This window comes from Xenopus tropicalis, chromosome 1 (genome assembly GCF_000004195.4).
Source record: "Xenopus tropicalis strain Nigerian chromosome 1, UCB_Xtro_10.0, whole genome shotgun sequence".
NCBI classification, from domain to species: Eukaryota; Metazoa; Chordata; class Amphibia; order Anura; family Pipidae; genus Xenopus; species Xenopus tropicalis.
This window is the reverse complement of record NC_030677.2, coordinates 76,600,476-76,618,021: the sequence shown is the minus strand read 5'-3', so window position 1 is coordinate 76,618,021 and position 17,546 is coordinate 76,600,476. Positions and strand designations below refer to the sequence as shown.

The following is a 17,546-nucleotide window of genomic DNA, read 5'->3' as shown; positions in this document are numbered from 1 at the left end:
AGAAAAATAACTAAATTAAAGCCCCGACCACCCCTAGTAGTTACAGTTTTATTGCCTAAAGGTGTGTAGGACCGATGGGGCTCCTCTTTTGTGCCTGTTGAATAGAATGTAAATATTATTAATTTAAGTGGAGACTGCATTGCCCTTACCAACTATTAAGTGTCATTTACAAACACATTGCAGTGTGCAACCAGCAATTTTCAGGTGCAAATCCCCATGTTGTTAACGCCAACACCGCAATTTTTCCTAGAATTGCAGGATAATTATGGCCACTGGGGAATTGCTTACTTCATCAATACACTTATGGTCTCCAAACTGCTATATTTTAATATATAAGAGCCTGGTTTTTCTCACAAGCAGCTTCAGATCCCACAGAGATTGCTCCTCCACTACATAAAGGTAGTTACAGAATAACTGTTACATTTTGATATACAAGTGGCAGGCAGCAGCTGCTGCTAAGTTGTGGAGCAATAAGGTACCAGAAAAAAATGCATGGAATAAGAAAACTGTTGTAAGGGGGGCATTTGAATTTCAGAATTATGATGTGGGAAGCTTCTTTATGCCATTGACATTCTACCTTATTCCATAATGGGAAAATTAATTGCACTTTTTCGTCTAGTGCATATTAAAACTGCCTTAAGTGCTGTATTATAATCTTGTTAACACGTGTGACAGGGTATATACAATCCCAGGATTCTATCTGCTCAGTTATTATTCCAAAGCTTTTAAATTTGACCGAAATGAATAGATGCCTCCAGGGTTTATCACACTATGGCTTTGTAAACAACTGAAAGTATGTTGGGCTTTAGGGAAGACATTAAAATCTCAGCCACTTTATTGCAATAACAATTTATTTATATTATCATTCAAGCTTCTCCCTCTGTATCAGAATGAGCCAATAACAAAGCAGTAACAAGGGTGAAGACACATGGAGCTACTAGTAGCAGCTACTTTACGGCTACTATACCCAAGAAAATACCTTGCCATAGACAATACTGAGAATTGCCTCTGCTAAACACACATACAGACAGTTATTATTTAATGATCAGAATTATCTATTTTAGTAGCCATGACAAGTACCTGCTACTAGTACTAAAATGCCTAACTCATTCTCTCGTTATATGACGTTTATTACGTTAACATTATTAAACATAAATCTATATCTGAGAGTATGTATATGTGTGGGTTGGAGATAGACTTTTGACTGTGAATTTATTTAAAAATAATGTATACTGCATTTTTTACAGGATTATTGGAACCCTAGGCCACTGATGATCATAACCATCTGCTGTTGCAAACTGCCCCTGTAAAACAGATTGCTTGCCTTGGGATGCCTACTGGTTTTCATGGCTTCATTGAAGAAAAACTGGCAACTCAAGTTTTTCCTGAAGACATTCTCTCTACATCTATTAAAGTAAGGTAGGTTGGTTTAATGAATATTCTTTTTCAGTTTGTGTGAAATAAGAATGACGTTTGGGTGTGTTGACCTTAATATTTACTTTCTGGGGCAGATTAGATTAGATAAGAGCTCACCACAGAAAAAGTTACCACTTTCTATTCACTCCTGTGGGAATTTTAAAGTTTGTTTATAAAATGTTGAAAGAAATTCAAGTGAGAAAAAGTGAAAAAAATTGTTTTTTGTAGGGGTTAGCATGTGTGCTCACCTTGGTTTTCATTGGTACATTTTTTAAGTTCAGATTGAATTGGTTGTTATATTTTAACTTATGATTGGTTAGGCTCCCTATAAAAACTTTGTAAAGGGGTGTGATTTTTAGCCTATGAGTAAGTGCCCTTTTAGGCATGAAACACATTAGGCCACATATGTCCTAATAAAAGTACATTTTTATTTTTTATTTTGCTTCGGTTGTCTCATTTGGGTTTTCATATTTTGATTTTTGGGACTTTTTCTCATTTGAATTACTATTAACATCACTTCGCCTGTGACCTGGACTAAGGTTTGTTATGTGAGAGAGTCTATATTTATCATTATTTTTTCAATATAAATTTATTTTGCTATTCTATTTTTCAAAATTGAGGCAGTTTACACACATGCTGCTCTTTTTTTGTTATAAAATGTGGAAGTCGAGTTTTTACGCATTGATAAATACACTTCTAAAAATCCCATAGGACTGAACAAAAAGTGAATTTTTCTGTGCTGAGGTCTTAAGACGTTAAGAATGAATACTTAATCAACTGCTAATTTGTACAGGTATCGGACCCCTTATCCGGAAACCCGTTATCCAGAAAGCTCCGAATTACGGAATGCCCGTCTCCCATAGACTCCATTTTAATCAAATAATTCAGAATTTTAAAACTGATTTCCTTTTTCTATGTAGAAATAAAACAGAACCTTGTAATTGATCCCAACTAAGATATAATTAATCCTTATTGGATGAAAAACAATCCTATTGGGTTTAATTAATGTTTTATTGATTTTTTAGTAGACTTAAGGTATTGAGATCCAAATTACGGAAAGACCCCTTATCCGGAATACCCTTGGTCCCGAGCATTCTGGATAATGGGTCCCATACCTGTACAAAAATAGGTGACCTATTACAAAATCTTACCATATTGGCATATACTGTATACCTGAGATGTCTTGTATGTCCTATGCCTTGGAATAGAAGATGGTGTATGAGACAGGTCATTAGACTGTGTGAATATTTAATAAAAATAAAAACTTCTAAATCTTGAGTATTGAGCAAGGGAGCCAAAAGATGTATGAATATATAAAGCTTTAAAAATTCGATTTTAGATTTCTAAAAGATCAGATTGGGAAAGAACAAGTAATGTTACAGCTGCATGTAATTTATTAGAGAAACTTACAAATGCTGTCTTCATATTGTTGCTTAAGATACACTACTTCAACTCTTTGGTAAAAATGAGTTTAAAGGGGACCTGTCACCCTAAGAAATAATTCAAAATTCTATTTTAATTTGCTAGCCTGGCAAAAAGAACTTTACTAACACTAAATAACTTATTCAAATATTATTTCTTTTCGTTTTTTGGAATCCACAATTGCAGCAAACCGTTGGCAGCCATTTTGTGGAAGCAACATTTGCAATATCTCAAAATCATACATATGGACCAAGATGGGGACCTGACACATTCTTCCATGCACAGGCTACCAACAGTAGTTTGAAACAGTAGTTTGACAGTGGAAAGGGAGATGTGAGGAGAGAAATCACATCTAAAAAGTGCAGAAATGAAAGTGAAAGTGATTGCTATGCAGAAATGGATGTTTTATTAAATAAAATAATTTAAGTCTCATGCTTTATTTGAAAAGGACTTCAATTGTACAGCTTTTTATGTCTAGGTGACAGGTCTGCTTTAAGATAAAGTCTCTTTTTTGGAGAGAAAAAAAATTTTCTTAAGCTACTGTATCAGCCAACTGTTTATTAAATTTTTTTTTTTTTGCCTTCTTTAGATCCCAGTGAAGGTATACAAAGCACTTCAGAAGCTTAGATTACTCTGACAAAGATGGACCTTGAAAAAGTAAGTCATGAGATTGTGCCTGGAGCAGATTTATGAGAGATGAAACTAGAAAATCCAGAAGGCTTTCCAGCAGGTCAGGTCACAAAGGGTTTGACACATTTATCATAGCTAAAAAAAAAGGTGTGACTTCTTCTGAATGCTTTTGACTGCCTTGACCAGCATAGCTCAGTTGCAGCACTGAGCACTAATACCCTTCCAAATTGTTAATTCCCTATGCAAACCCCTTGTTATTTAAAAGCATTAAAGGACAAGGAAAGTCAAAATCTATTAACCACACTATTAAATAGTACTACTATTGCTGTGTAAAAACGCTATATTGCTGGCTTGCCTAATTAAAGATTTACAGAGATACACATATTACATTCTACATGCTTGTTTCAGTGAACGGAGCCTCCATCTTTAACAAGGGATGCCCAATGCCTTTCCCTCACTGTCTCTACTGCGCATGCGCCCCCAACAGCCTCCCTGCACCCCCCCCCACGTCCCCAGCAGCTGCGTCCTTATGTGTATCCACTTATGTATCTCCAACTCGTCAGCAACCCCCCCCCCCCGCTGCGTCCTCGTGGCACACACCACCCGCTCCGGTCCACTCCTTTTGTCCGCTCGCTCATCCGCTTGTCTGCACAAACCCCCCCCCACGTCCTCCTGTCACACACTACCCGCTCCGCTTGCTTCCTCTTGTCAGCACCGCACCCCAACCCCTCCGCTCGTGTCCTCTTGTCAGCATCCCATGCTCCCCGCTTGCCTCTTCCCCCACCAGCACCTGTCTGCCGGCTGTCTTGTTTTGTTCTGTCCCAAGCTGACGCTGCATACACTGTTTATAAGGGCGGTGGTCGCCATGGCAACCGGATGCTGGGGGGAGTGCTCCTGCTGGTGCGCATGCGCCGCCTACAGTCCTGGTCACATGGTCTGTGCAGGAGGTTGGCATTATGGGAATATTGGGGGAATATATGGGAATTTTTTCTTCCTGTTTGGCTTCACATCTTCTAAATGGGAGAAATATGGGGAGACTTAAGGGCACTATTGAGATAAATGTAGATATGCCTGCATTTTGAGATTAATTCTTTCTAGCCTTTCCTTCTCCTTTAAGCATTGGTACAATGTTAACAATGGGTAGTCTTTTGTATTTTCTCTAGTATTAAGAGCAAGCACCCACGGAGCTACTTACTCGTCCACGATAGATCACTGCTATCGCGGGTGAGTACCGTCTCCGAAAAGGGTTTCCACCGGCAACAATAGAAGTCGCCAGTGGAAAGCCCTTCACATCGCTTTGGTTTCCGAAGTCATGCAAAGTTGCCTGCAGAAGGAAAACAGATTTCCACCGGCGACTTCTATTGTTGGCGGTGAAAACCCTTTTCGGAATGGGTACCCACGATAGATTTTTTTTTTTTTTTGCACCGTACCCACTGCACAGGGAGACCTGCGGAATGAGCATTAAATGAAACACTGTCTGTGTTTAAATAGGGGTGGGCCGGGGAGGCACGTGGAAGGTAAGTACAGGACTGAGCTGCACATCTTGACTATGCACTCTTTACTAAGTGCTAGATTTTTCTAGAAGAAACAGATTTGATGTAGTAATGATCAGAAAATATAGGATATAGTCATCATGTGACTTCAAGAGAGACCGTTGCCAATGGCCCATAGATTTCAGTCACCCTATATTAGTTCATCTGACATCTTGATATAGTTTGCTCATCAGATATTTTTGTTTCAGCAACAAGCCTTTATAAATCATTTTAAAAGTGCAGTTATATGTAATGGTCATATAGGGAAAGGAAAGTTGCCCAAATATAAATCACGTAGACTTATTATCATTATTATTATTATTATTATTAATAATCTTGCTATCAATCATCCTATAATTTATAGGGGTCCTCTGTTCTGAACTCACTCATATTTTATCACCTGTCTTCAAATATATCAGCACTGGGATCCTGAGGTCAATCCCAGCCAGGGAAGTTATATGTCCACCCTGTGTCTTTGTGGGTTCTTTCAAGTACTCCAGTTTCCTCCCACACTCCAAAAACATACAGGCAGGTTAGTTGGCTTCTGACTAATTTGACCATAGTGTGTGTTAATATGATATGGACCTTTTGATATGGACTGTAAGCTCCATTAGGGTGGGGACTGATGCAAATGTAGAATCTATATAAATACCTATATAAGCTATAAAAATATCAGGGAATAAAATTAAAAATAAATATTTTTCAACTGCTATGAGCTGTCATCTTTTCACAGAAAAGATCTGAATTGCGTCAGCTTCAAGAGTGTTAGCTTTCACTGCCATGGGTTCTCTTTTCTAAAAGCCAGTAAAAGCATAACTAAAGGAAATAACAATCTATTCTTGTCCCCAAAATCTGTGGCAGATCTAAAGAGGAAGCAGACCCAGTGGCTGTGGTGGGCCCAGGGGATAGGGGGGTTCAGACCACCCTATCCCCCACTGGTTAGTAATCATACCTAGGTGTGCACTTTCTCAATAAAAAGATTTGAAGGCTGTTGTAAATGTTACCAATAACTTAATCTGCACCTGTAACTAAAAAAGTTCATTGCAGAAGATGAAACCTACTGTTTTCCATATTTTTATAAGCTATAAAATATACAATAGTCACACAATATACTAGGTCCTTTATAGAGATACAAGTATTGGTATGGGTGTTGTACTTTGTTAGGCCATAATACTTTTTGATAGATATTTGAATTACTGTACTTTAGTTGCTGAGAACTAAGATGTTCTGCCAGCTTGATCTGCTTATCACCTTAGTTAGCCAATAGATGAATATACCTCAGGATTAACATGACTTATATATTACTTGTGTCATCTGATAGTGTCCAGTCCAAGCCAGCAGGTTGTGGCTGCCTTGGAATGAATGCAGATAGTAAAAAAACCTTTATATATTTATTCTCTTTCTCTAATGTAGACGGTTGAATATGGAACACGTCGTCAGGATGCAGCGGGACAACTAGATGCCCCAGCTCAGGTTCTTTACACAATTGGAAGCTTCATATTGATAATTGGCTTTGTGGGGATAATAGGAAACTTGTTGGTCCTCTATGCATTTTACAGGTACAGAATTATAGTAGATTTTTATACTTTCCTTGGATACACACATAATTACAGTAGATCCTATTCATGGCTTGGATAACAAAAAGAACTAAAAACTTATTAAAACTCACATTTTTCTTTTATTTTTTTTTAACTTTCATTTCCACTTCTCTGAAAATGATAAAGCATGTCTGGGAAAAAAGTCACAAAAACTCCAACATTTTTCAAACTTTTTTGAATTGTTGCACAAAAGCCAGCATCAAAACTCAGAAAACCTATAAAAATTCATAACAAAGAAAGATCTTCCAGGGAAGGGAGAGGACATTTGTCATCTGTCATACAAAGTAAATAAGTAGTAAAACATTATGACTGTTAAGGATGAAGAAACACAGGGGGGATTAGTCACCAAGACTTTTAAAAGAAAAGGAAAGGCATTTTGGCATTTTAATGCCAATAGATTAGCCACATCAGTGTCACCTAGAATGCTATATTTAATCTGTAGAAAGCTTTACCTGAGTAAACAGCCCTAGAAGCTCCATCTGTTTGCTTAAGATAGCAGCTGCCATTTTAGCTTGGTCTCAGTAGCTTCCATGCTGAAGCTCTAGCCTCAGGTAGTTCAGATCACACATTATGATGGAAGGGAGAGTGAATTCTTGTTAATTCTTATGGGAGGGGGGAGCAGGAGAGGGGAGAGAGGAGAGAGCTGCCCAGTCTCCGGCCCCGGGAATGAAGGATTTTTTTGAGAGAGAAAGCCTGATACTGAAGAACATGTTTACACAAAGGAAGACAAGAAATCCTAGGTTTCTTTTGATAGAGAACACATTGCTCTTTTCTGTGAGTGCTAATGGCTGTATTTACATAGACCTTTCTGATAAAGCTTACTAATTTTTTTCTTTTTCCTTCTCCTTTAAAAAAAACTCGGTAGCAGTGACTAATCGCTGTGATTGAGCCACCATAGATTAATATATGAGTCACTGCTAATCACATGTCTTTTGTGGCACACTGATTGTGACTTTTTATTTTAACCTAAGGTATGCCATTCAAGATGTATCTTGTGTAATGTATTAACTTCTACATGATCTCAACAAGATTTAGATGGAGTATTTTCAGAATTGCCAGAGTTTTGTGGCAAAGTAAATCTCGGAAAAGTCTCAACTTTTTTTTCCACTGACTTTTTTGAATTTTTTGCAAAATAATCTGAATCCTAAAAAAAAGACCTAAGCGTTAGTAAATGCCCCCCTCTTGTTAAAAAAACGAATATTTTTAATAAGAATACCCAAACAGTGGAAAAAAAAATGATTTATAAGACTAGAATGTTAGCAGAATGCTCCTTACCTCTCACATTTATTAAAATAAACATATCAGCTGCACCAAAGGTGTTGTTGAGATTTTTAGGTTGAGTTTCCCAACTTTGTTCTTTGGTTGAAAATGACCAAATTTCCATTACTTGCTTTTCTAGAGCCTTCATAATTTTTGGTTATCTGGCAATAAATGGGTGGAAAGTCATAGATTTCATTATTTGCATGTAACCCACTTCCAGATAACTGAGCATCAAATCAACAATTTTCCATTGATCTTGTCATGGTTAGTTTTCAGTAGCTTCGATAGTTATGACAAATGCACAATGATTTTTACAATACTGTAGGACAGAATAACCACACTCAGTCATGCAGTTTTATCCGCAGGGTTTTGTTATTCAATAATTCAACCAACTAATCATAATTTGATCAATTTTCTGAATGAACGTGCACATCAAAAGCATTTTCACATCAATGTATTCTTCTATACTCCTGCACTTCTTATGCAAACACACACATATATACATTCAGAGAAGTCTAAATTCTAATAATAACTTGCATATAGCATAGCAATATATATTATATGTTTATAAGAAACAAACATAATGTAATGTATGTATTGTAATGTAATGTAATGTATTTTTTTCCTTTGGTAAACCCAGATATTAATTTTTCATATGTAGAAGAAAAAATACGATATCCTTATGTACACATTTCCTTATCTTATATCATATTCCGCTAATGCAAACTGTGCTTTCAACTCTTTATCTCTATGCCTTGTTTATGCAGAAAAGCACATCTATATGTGCCAGTAAAAAGCAAATATTAAACTAAGCATTTGGAAGAAAATGATTTGACTGTCACTCTAACAATCATATTAAGACCAATACCAGCAGACTCCATCAACGGCATGTTTTCTTGTTTCCAGTTTAAATCAGTGTGTATTTTCTATGCATGAATTCAAATCTATGTGAATTATTGTTCAATAAAACTAAACATTGCACTGACCCAATAATTGCAGGTTACAATTCTTGTGTCTTTCCCCAGCAACAAGAAGCTGAGGACAGCACCCAACTATTTTATAATGAACTTAGCAATCAGTGATTTTTTGATGTCAGCGACACAGGCACCAGTTTGCTTTCTTAGCAGCTTGCACAGGGAGTGGATACTTGGAGAAATAGGTAATTACTTTCCACATTTTTATGTATTATTTTCTGCTATTTAAATGCACATCAAAGATTAGCTATAGAATTGTATGATATTACAGTTACTGTTGTATACTTAAAGTGGTATTCAAGAATTATCTAAGGTGCTTTAAAATCTGAACACCAAGAAAACACATCAACCATAATCAACATTTTTTGCTTTAACATAACATATATAGAGATATATCAATCAGGTTATTTACCTGCAAGAGTACTAAGGGGTGCAAAATTCCCTAAATGCTTCCCACAGCCCTTCCCTCATGAATACAGTACTGCCATTTGACTTGCAGTACAAAAAAAACATGTCAGTTAGCAACATAATTTCTTGCTAAATACATAATAGGTATAAGCGAGGTTTACATTTGTTTTGCAATTTAAAAAGAGGTGCTTGGAATATGTCTTGAACAAGCATAATATCCAAGGCTATTGTGATACTAAAATCTACAGTTAGTACTGATGTTGGTATATATGGTTTATGTATATATGTGCACTGGGGTTGATTTTGGAGGGGTTGAACTTGATGGTCCCAACGTAACCAAGTAAATATGTATGTAAGATTAATAAAAATGATGTTTTTGACTGTTTGTGAAATTCCTTTAAAACATCACTGGTTTTAGTTCCCAATGTTATTTATTATGCAAATATACATTGTTTCTACTATTCCATTAAAAATACTTAAAGGAAAAATATCCCCCCAAACAATACAGGTAAAAAATTTGTTCCATAAAACAGCCCATATGTAAAACCCTGCTTCATCTAAATAAAGCATTTTAACTTGCAAGGTATTTCCATTGATCTAAACAGTAAAAGTTAATTTTTGAGCTCCTTAGAAACACAACACTTGAGTAGAAACATGGAATACATCACACAATAGTGAAAAGAGTAGAGTACAGTATATCAAACAATAGTTTTGCCTCATTACATAGAAAATAATAGATATAGCTGAATGAGCGTGATTTGCAGTATGCAGATAAAACATGATTCAGCCCCGAAAATGTCATCCAAAAAGACATTTTAGTTTAGAGATTACTCTCAAATTCAGTTCAATAATCATGCTACATTAGTAATGTTTGCTCAGTGCCATTTATTCTCCTCAGTCCAAATATAATTCTTTGCATTATAACACATGAAGCAAAAAACAGATACGAATAATTTTAGACACATCAGTTTTGCCAGGCAGATAAAAGGGTTTAACAGCAGGGTGATTTGAAGAAAAGAAGCAAAGTAGACATCTGGTGCATGACAACCATGTATTTAAATATTTTAATTGCTACTTCCTAGCACTATGATGGTTTAATTACTAACTCATTACACCTTGTGAAAAGAACAATTGTGTCTGGCATGATGATTATCTGTTTTCATATCAGCTTCAAACTTAATTAGGAAAGAAGCCTTGCTAAACATAATCTTCTGAAATCATTATAAAAAAAAAGTGAATCGCTGCTTAAAAGTCAGTACTATGCCACAAAAGTAAGCACTACTATGCCAATAGTTTACAATGTATTTAGGGAATAAAATAAAAATAGAAATACTGTATCACATATAAAGGTCATGGAACTCCGAAGTGACTTCTAATATCCTCATATTTTACAACAGAGGGTACTTTATTTATTATAAAATACAAGTTTTACGTCATGAGTTTTACGTTGAGTCATGTGACAGAAATTATATCACTAAGCTCAGATTTATAACTTGTGACATTAGTAAGCAACGTTTATAAGATAATTCACAGTTTGGTCCCATAGGGAAATGACAAAACTGTATATTATAAGCATATAATTTACAGGATATAGATGTTTTTTGAGAATTATATAGTGGAAAATATATGCCCCTCTTATAAAATATAAGGATATTATAAGTCACCAAGGAGTTCCATGACCATATAAAATATGAAGCCAAAACTGTTGGCCACAAAAGTTTACAATGTATACAGGGAATAATCTAAAATATAAATTGTATATATTATACCCCCTATTGTAAAATATAAAGTTATAATAAGTCACCAAGGAGATTCATTACCATATAAAGGCAAGAGGCCAAAACCCATGCACTTGTACAGGTCATGGAACTCTGAGGTGACTTATTATAGTTTCAATGAGTCATGTGACAATTACATGATTAAGCACCGATTATGACTGATGTAACCACTAAGCTCCATTTATAAGAATATAATTTACAGAATATTTATGGTTCTTATAAAAATATCTATACATACATATAAAACATAAGGATATTACATTATCACATTATAAAATCAAGGTTTAAAAGATACAAAATAAGTGAAAAACTGTTTAATTTCTCTTTTTCTCCTCTTGTATTTTCTAGGCTGTAACGTGTATGCGTTTTGTGGGGCATTGTTTGGAATAACCTCTATGATGACTCTACTGGCTATATCAGTCAATCGATATATAGTTATCACAAAACCCCTACAGTCCATTCAATGGTCTTCCAAAAAAAGAACATCACAGGTTATTGTCCTGGTCTGGATGTATTCTTTTATGTGGAGCTTGGCACCATTACTTGGCTGGAGTAAGTTGAACAATCTACTCTCATAAACTTTTCTGGAGTACAGAATCCTCACCAACAATATACCTAACATAGGTAAAGTTACACTAACAATTAAAAAGTAGTAATTCACATAAATCTAAATGTTTAATACATATATATAATTTCATCTTAGTAAATAAATGCATTTATTAATACAATATAATATACCAACAAAATACTGAGTTTGCTCCAGGTCTAGTTTGCGATGGCAATGAATAAGCAGGTGTTGGTCTCCTGCAATTAGAATGATGAAACATTTAATTTGTCCCTGTGGTTTGCAAGAACTGGAGCAAACTTTTGACCTACTGTTACATAAGTGACTTAATTTTATCATGCTTGTATTATTATTAAGAGACACTGCTTCATGTAAACCACAACATTGAATTTGGTACGTATTTTTTTCAAAGCTGTTCCATTTGTTTTCCTAAAAGAAGCATTATTCTGAGATTTAAAAATTAGTAATGTCATTTAGTAGGTGATTGGATCAGTGGCGTACCTACAATATGCCCACCCTCCATGCAAAGAAATCTTTGGTGAGACCCAGGGCATTCACCGCCTGTTTCAAGTGGCTGGGTAGGGAAGAATACCATAGAGCAGACTCCACTGGTTTGAATGTCTTCTTGGAAAGGGAAATATTAAAATATCAAGGGCTACATGAATTCATCTAGTTTAGTGTATGTTATTGAATGTAAATATAGAGTATATATATATGTGTGTTTGTACGTGTGTGCATACATATATATATATGTGTTGTATAAAAAGTATTTACAGGTTCGTTATCCAGAAAGCTCCATTATAACCAAATATTTCACATTTTAAAAAAATTATTTCCTTTTTCTCTGTAATAATAAAAACAGTACCTTGTGCTTGATCCCAACTAAGATATAATTAATCCTTATTATTATTATTAGAGGCGTTATTAGAGGCAAAACAATTGGGTTTATTTAATGTTTAAATAATTGTTAGTATCTGGAAAACCCTAGGTCCCAAGCACTCTAAATCACAGCTCCAATATACAAGTATATATATATCTGTCTTGCCTAAAAATATACAGGAAAGTGTGCAAGAGATTCTGTCATGATTTTTGCAAAAAATTTAGTGCCATTTCAAATTTTGTTCTTAAACCAACAGTTGTATTTATTTTTTAGTTGTAATATTGGTGTGTAGGCAGCCATCTCAGTGCATTGCATCTGATTCTGAGCTTTCAGAAATAGCCAGTGCTACACATTAGAACTGCTTTAAGATAACCTATTGTTTCTCCTACTCCCATGTAACTGGAGGAGTCCAAAGCTAGACTTGGATTTTTTACAATTGAGTGCTGTTCCAACATCTACCACAGGTGTCAGGTAGCTACTATCTTGCTGCCTTCCCATTGTTCTACTGAGTGGCTGCTGGGGGGAAAAGGGAAGAAGGTGATATCACTCCAACTTACAGGGCAGCAGTAAAGAGTAACTGAAGTTTATCAGAGCACAAGTCACATGGCTGTGGCACCCTGGGAAATGAAGAATATGGCTAGTCTCATGTGAAATGAAATATAAAAAAAGTTTGCACTTTTGAAAAACAGATTTCAATGCTGGAGAATCTCTTTTAACTGTGTTTTAACTGTGTTTTTTAAATGTGTTTTGAAAACATGTTTTCCCATGACAGTATTCCTTTAAGGTGCATGATACAGATTGCAGGGGAATACCTGGGGTTAATATTCTCTCAGGTAGAAAGGCAATGTATGAAGAAAGTGCAGCAGTGGAGTTAGTTGGGAAGTAGGCTGTGTGGCCTGGCTGAACTTTAAGTAACAGGGTGCTAAACTTGTGGTGGGCCAGGAGAGGCCCTGGGGCAGTCAAGAAGACTACAACTTCATTTGTTAGAGATTATTGTATTTTTGCTGCCATATGAAGACAAGCAACTTGTACATTTGTTTTGAGTTAATAATTAAAGGTAAAGTTATTTTTCCTGCATTTTTCAGTGTCTCTGTCTCTTCTATGCTCCAGATCAGGGATCCCCAACCTTTTTTTACCCGTGAGCCACATTCAAATGTAAAAAGACTTGGGGAGCAACACAAGCATAAAACATGTTCCTGGGGTACCAAATAATGACTGTAATTGGCTATTTGGTAACCCCTATATGGAATGGCAACCTACAGGAGACTCTGTTTGGCAGTACATCTGGTTTTTATGCAACCAAAACTTGCCTCCAAGCCAAGAATTTTAAAATAAGCACCTGCTTTAAGGCCACTGAGAGCAACATCCAAGGGGTTGGAGAGCAACATGTTGCTCACGAGCCACTGGTTGGGGATCACTGCTCCAGATCCTCTGCTGGGAGTTTTCCCACACGTATTTTTGTACAAAAAGAATATGAATCGTGAATAAAATGACCTTTACTGCTGACATTTTGGTCTTCTGTGCGAATAGTCTTTTTCTCGGGGGACATCCAAAAAATCATAACATATAGCAGTTCCCTTTAGAAGAATGTTTAGTCCCTGTGTTCTAAAATGATTTACAGATGAATAATGCTTTTCTTCTAGGTTCCTATGTGCCAGAGGGCTTAAGGATATCTTGTACGTGGGACTATGTGACATCTACAACATCAAACAAAAGTTACACAATGATGTTGTGCTGTTGCGTCTTCTTCATTCCACTTATCATAATATCACATTGTTACTTTTTCATGTTTCTGGCAATTAGAAGTACTGGCAGGTAAGCTGCTTTGTGTTTATTAATGTATTTTCCGATCTGTATTTTTTATTATGGTTCTACATCCTGTTGCCAGGATTCATATCAAAAATCGACTTGGAGCCCTATATGTTTTATTAAACAATGATAACACCACTTCCAAATAACCAGGAATGGTAGGACCCAGTGCAGGTGTATCTTAATATGTTCTCAGTTATGCTATAAGCAGTTTAGCAATGACAGTTAATACATGAAGGCCCAGCCTTCAAAACTGTGCAGAAAACACATCATACCCCATAATAACAGCAAATTCCTGTGCTCAGCTAGTGATAATGGGGTTGACTAATTAGTGTTGCTGACATTTTACTGATTAGAATCTTTAAATGAGACTAAAAAGCTTATGAATAGCTGCAATTTAGTGGGTAAGAAGTGACCTCAAGAGTGTTCTCAATTTTGGAATAATGGAAACATTTAAAGCAAGATCAGACCAGTGCAGGAATACAATTTAGTATAAACAGAAAGGAATGCTGCTGTGATCACAATTTTGCTTTCCCCTATATAAATGCTGTGTGTGTGTGTGAACACTCAATTAACATAGTGCTTGCAGTAACGAAGCAATTGTATGACCTTTAAATGGCATAGTAAAAAAACTGGCTTTTATAGGTTTTCCATAAAAATGAAGGAACTTCAAGTGGACAAATCAAAATGGTATAAATAAATGTGTAAATAATGTTCTACATATAGATCAGTTATTAATCAGATAATAGAAAAGGTGAGTATTTCTTCATTGGTCACAACACATAGTAATTTATTTACTGCTGAAATATAAGGAACAGTTGGTGGGTTGTGCATCTGTTCCTGTTTGATGCCCCACAACCACAGATTAAAATATCTTAATGATGCTGCTTGCCATGTGAAAAAGCACTTTACAGATATACTTTGTGCTATATATTTATTGCACATCTACTGTAAGTCTGTTATGTAACTATATTGAGAAAATGACGAGAGAGTTGCATATTATTACTATTAGAAATATAATGGAAAGTTATTGTGTTGGAGGGTGATTAAGTGATTATTTACTATTTATGCTGCTGTTATTTACACAAGGTGATGTAATTTTTAGGTATGAAACAAATGGCTTTTATGGTTTTCTGTACATGACTCAGGTCAAACACTAATATATATATCACATTAACACTTTGCTTATAATATTTAAAATTACCCCATTTATCAAAGCAGATGAATATGTCAGTTTTTCATTACATGTTCAGCTGCTTAGGTTAAACACCATGCTATAAGGTCTTTGATTTTAGGGGCATAGCTGAGCTGTAATATCCATTTGAATTGTTAATCCCTGATGCAGTTAATGGCATGGAGGGATAAAGATTGAGACTGCTTTGCAACCAAAAGATTGTTAAATCTGAAATGATTGATATTTTTTTTTATCACTTTGTAATAAAGTGGGCCCTATGAGGGTATCCAATAATTAAAGTGGCATGTGTGTGTGTGTGTTTATTATTTTTATCATTTTAGATTATACGGAGAAAAAATTCTGTTGGAAGAACCATGCTTAATCTAAGCAGTCATTATTTTCATTATGTGCAGTAAAGAGTGGGCAATTACACAGGAATCACAGTTGTATTCTTTTTTTAGGAATGTACAAAAACTTGGATCATACGGTCGCCAATCTTTTTTGACACCGACCATGAAGAATGAATGGAAAATGGCAAAAATTGCTTTTGTAATCATCATTGTTTATGTACTGTCTTGGTCTCCTTATGCTTGTGTCACACTGATTGCTTGGGCTGGGTAAGTGCTGACAGAATTATTAATTATTAAGTCACTGGAGTGACACAGTCAAGCTATTCCTGATGTGTAGTAAGGGCCATTGCTGGTTTGTACTAAGTGAAATTGCTACCCTACAGCAGTAAAATAATCAGTATGCAGTTATTACACAGGATAACATTTGCATTAAGCTGGTACTAACGTTTTTTTCTTGCAAAAGATTCACATTATTTTTGATACTGTAATGCTTTATTTGCCCACACCTCTGATGGGGGAAGGGGTTCTCTTTGAAAGTAAAAAGAAAATGCAAACTTTGCTTGTTTCTTGGATCTAGTTAAGCTCCTTTGAGCAGGGCCCTCTTTACCTCTTGTATCCAGGGTCGGACTGGGGGGTGCAGGGCCCACCAGGGATACTGCCTCAGGGGCCCTTGCACGCCCCAATGGGCCCCCGCTGTGACCTTCACCCCCCCACCACACTTCCAACCTCCTCCCCAGAGCGTGGTAGATTAAACTGACCTTCAGCATGTCGAGGAGGGAGACCAGCGGCTTGGGGGAGCGCCCTGTGGGGATCAGGTCTGGGCCCACCAGGCCAACAGCACTCATAAAAAAAAATGTAGAAGAATGGAAAAAACAAATTGCACAAAAATGCAAATGTTCACTCTACAGTCCCTTAATACTTCATAAAGGAGTCCCATAATACTTAATACTAGCTTTTCTGCAAATGCATAAACTACAATTCCCAGAATTCCCCGGGTTGCACCAATGTGCAAAATGCCTGCTCTTTATTGGGATTTATAGAATGAAAGTTTTAGGTAAACTGCCCATAGATCCAGTTGCAGTTGTCAGGTGATGATGGTACTGTTCTGTTTCTGCAAATGGAAATAACATGTATGCAGTGGGGCTGCTGAACTTAAAAGTGTGACAGTATAACACTTGCTATAGAAAATAAGAATCTATTATTCAGCAGAGTAAAGACATTAAATGTTTTAAGTTGCAGATTTTTATGAAATATAATAGCACTTTGCACAATACAGAATGGCCACAGGCCTCTGTGCTCTCTTTTAGACTAAGTAGACCTTTAAATAAAGTGCTACATTAGGCAGCGCTCTGTACAAAAGGGGCAGCAGGTGGAGGCACGGGGGTTCACCTGCAGCTCTGGCGGTAAGGACAGGGCTTGTCTGTGCCTCCCGATGCTGCGCTCTTCTTGTGCCAGATCCAGCATGAGCAGAATGCAGCGTTTCACAGGAGGTGCATGTGCTTGTTAGATGAGAACTTATGTAAATGACCCTACAAATGTAAATGACCCTTATTATGTTGGGCTAATATTTGTTAAACAGTATTTTCTTCTTTTGGGAATCTTAACTAGACCAATATCATTTGAGTGCTGATGAGATATATTTATTTCATCTTACCATTTAGTGTGAGTAGGTGTTTAAATGGATCCAGGAATGGATCATTATTTTGTTACTGTTGATATTCTATGCAAGTATTTGAAAAATCAAGATAAA

The 17,546-nt window shown here is 36.2% G+C and overlaps 1 protein-coding gene across 3 annotated transcripts in view; it reads left to right on the top strand.

The window, feature by feature from the left end:
* The window catches only part of LOC100485437 (melanopsin-B-like), a 52,183-nt gene that overhangs the window by 15,744 nt on the left and 18,893 nt on the right, over positions 1-17,546 (top strand). For all 3 annotated transcript variants that reach the window (XM_031903160.1, XM_012955560.3, XM_031903158.1), the window contains exons 2-8: positions 1,248-1,419; positions 3,428-3,495; positions 6,414-6,559; positions 8,884-9,017; positions 11,367-11,570; positions 14,107-14,278; positions 15,908-16,063. In XM_031903160.1, coding sequence (XP_031759020.1) covers positions 3,481-3,495; positions 6,414-6,559; positions 8,884-9,017; positions 11,367-11,570; positions 14,107-14,278; positions 15,908-16,063 — 827 coding nt within the window. In that variant the 5' untranslated portion in view covers positions 1,248-1,419; positions 3,428-3,480. The remainder of the gene's footprint in view (positions 1-1,247; positions 1,420-3,427; positions 3,496-6,413; positions 6,560-8,883; positions 9,018-11,366; positions 11,571-14,106; positions 14,279-15,907; positions 16,064-17,546) is intronic.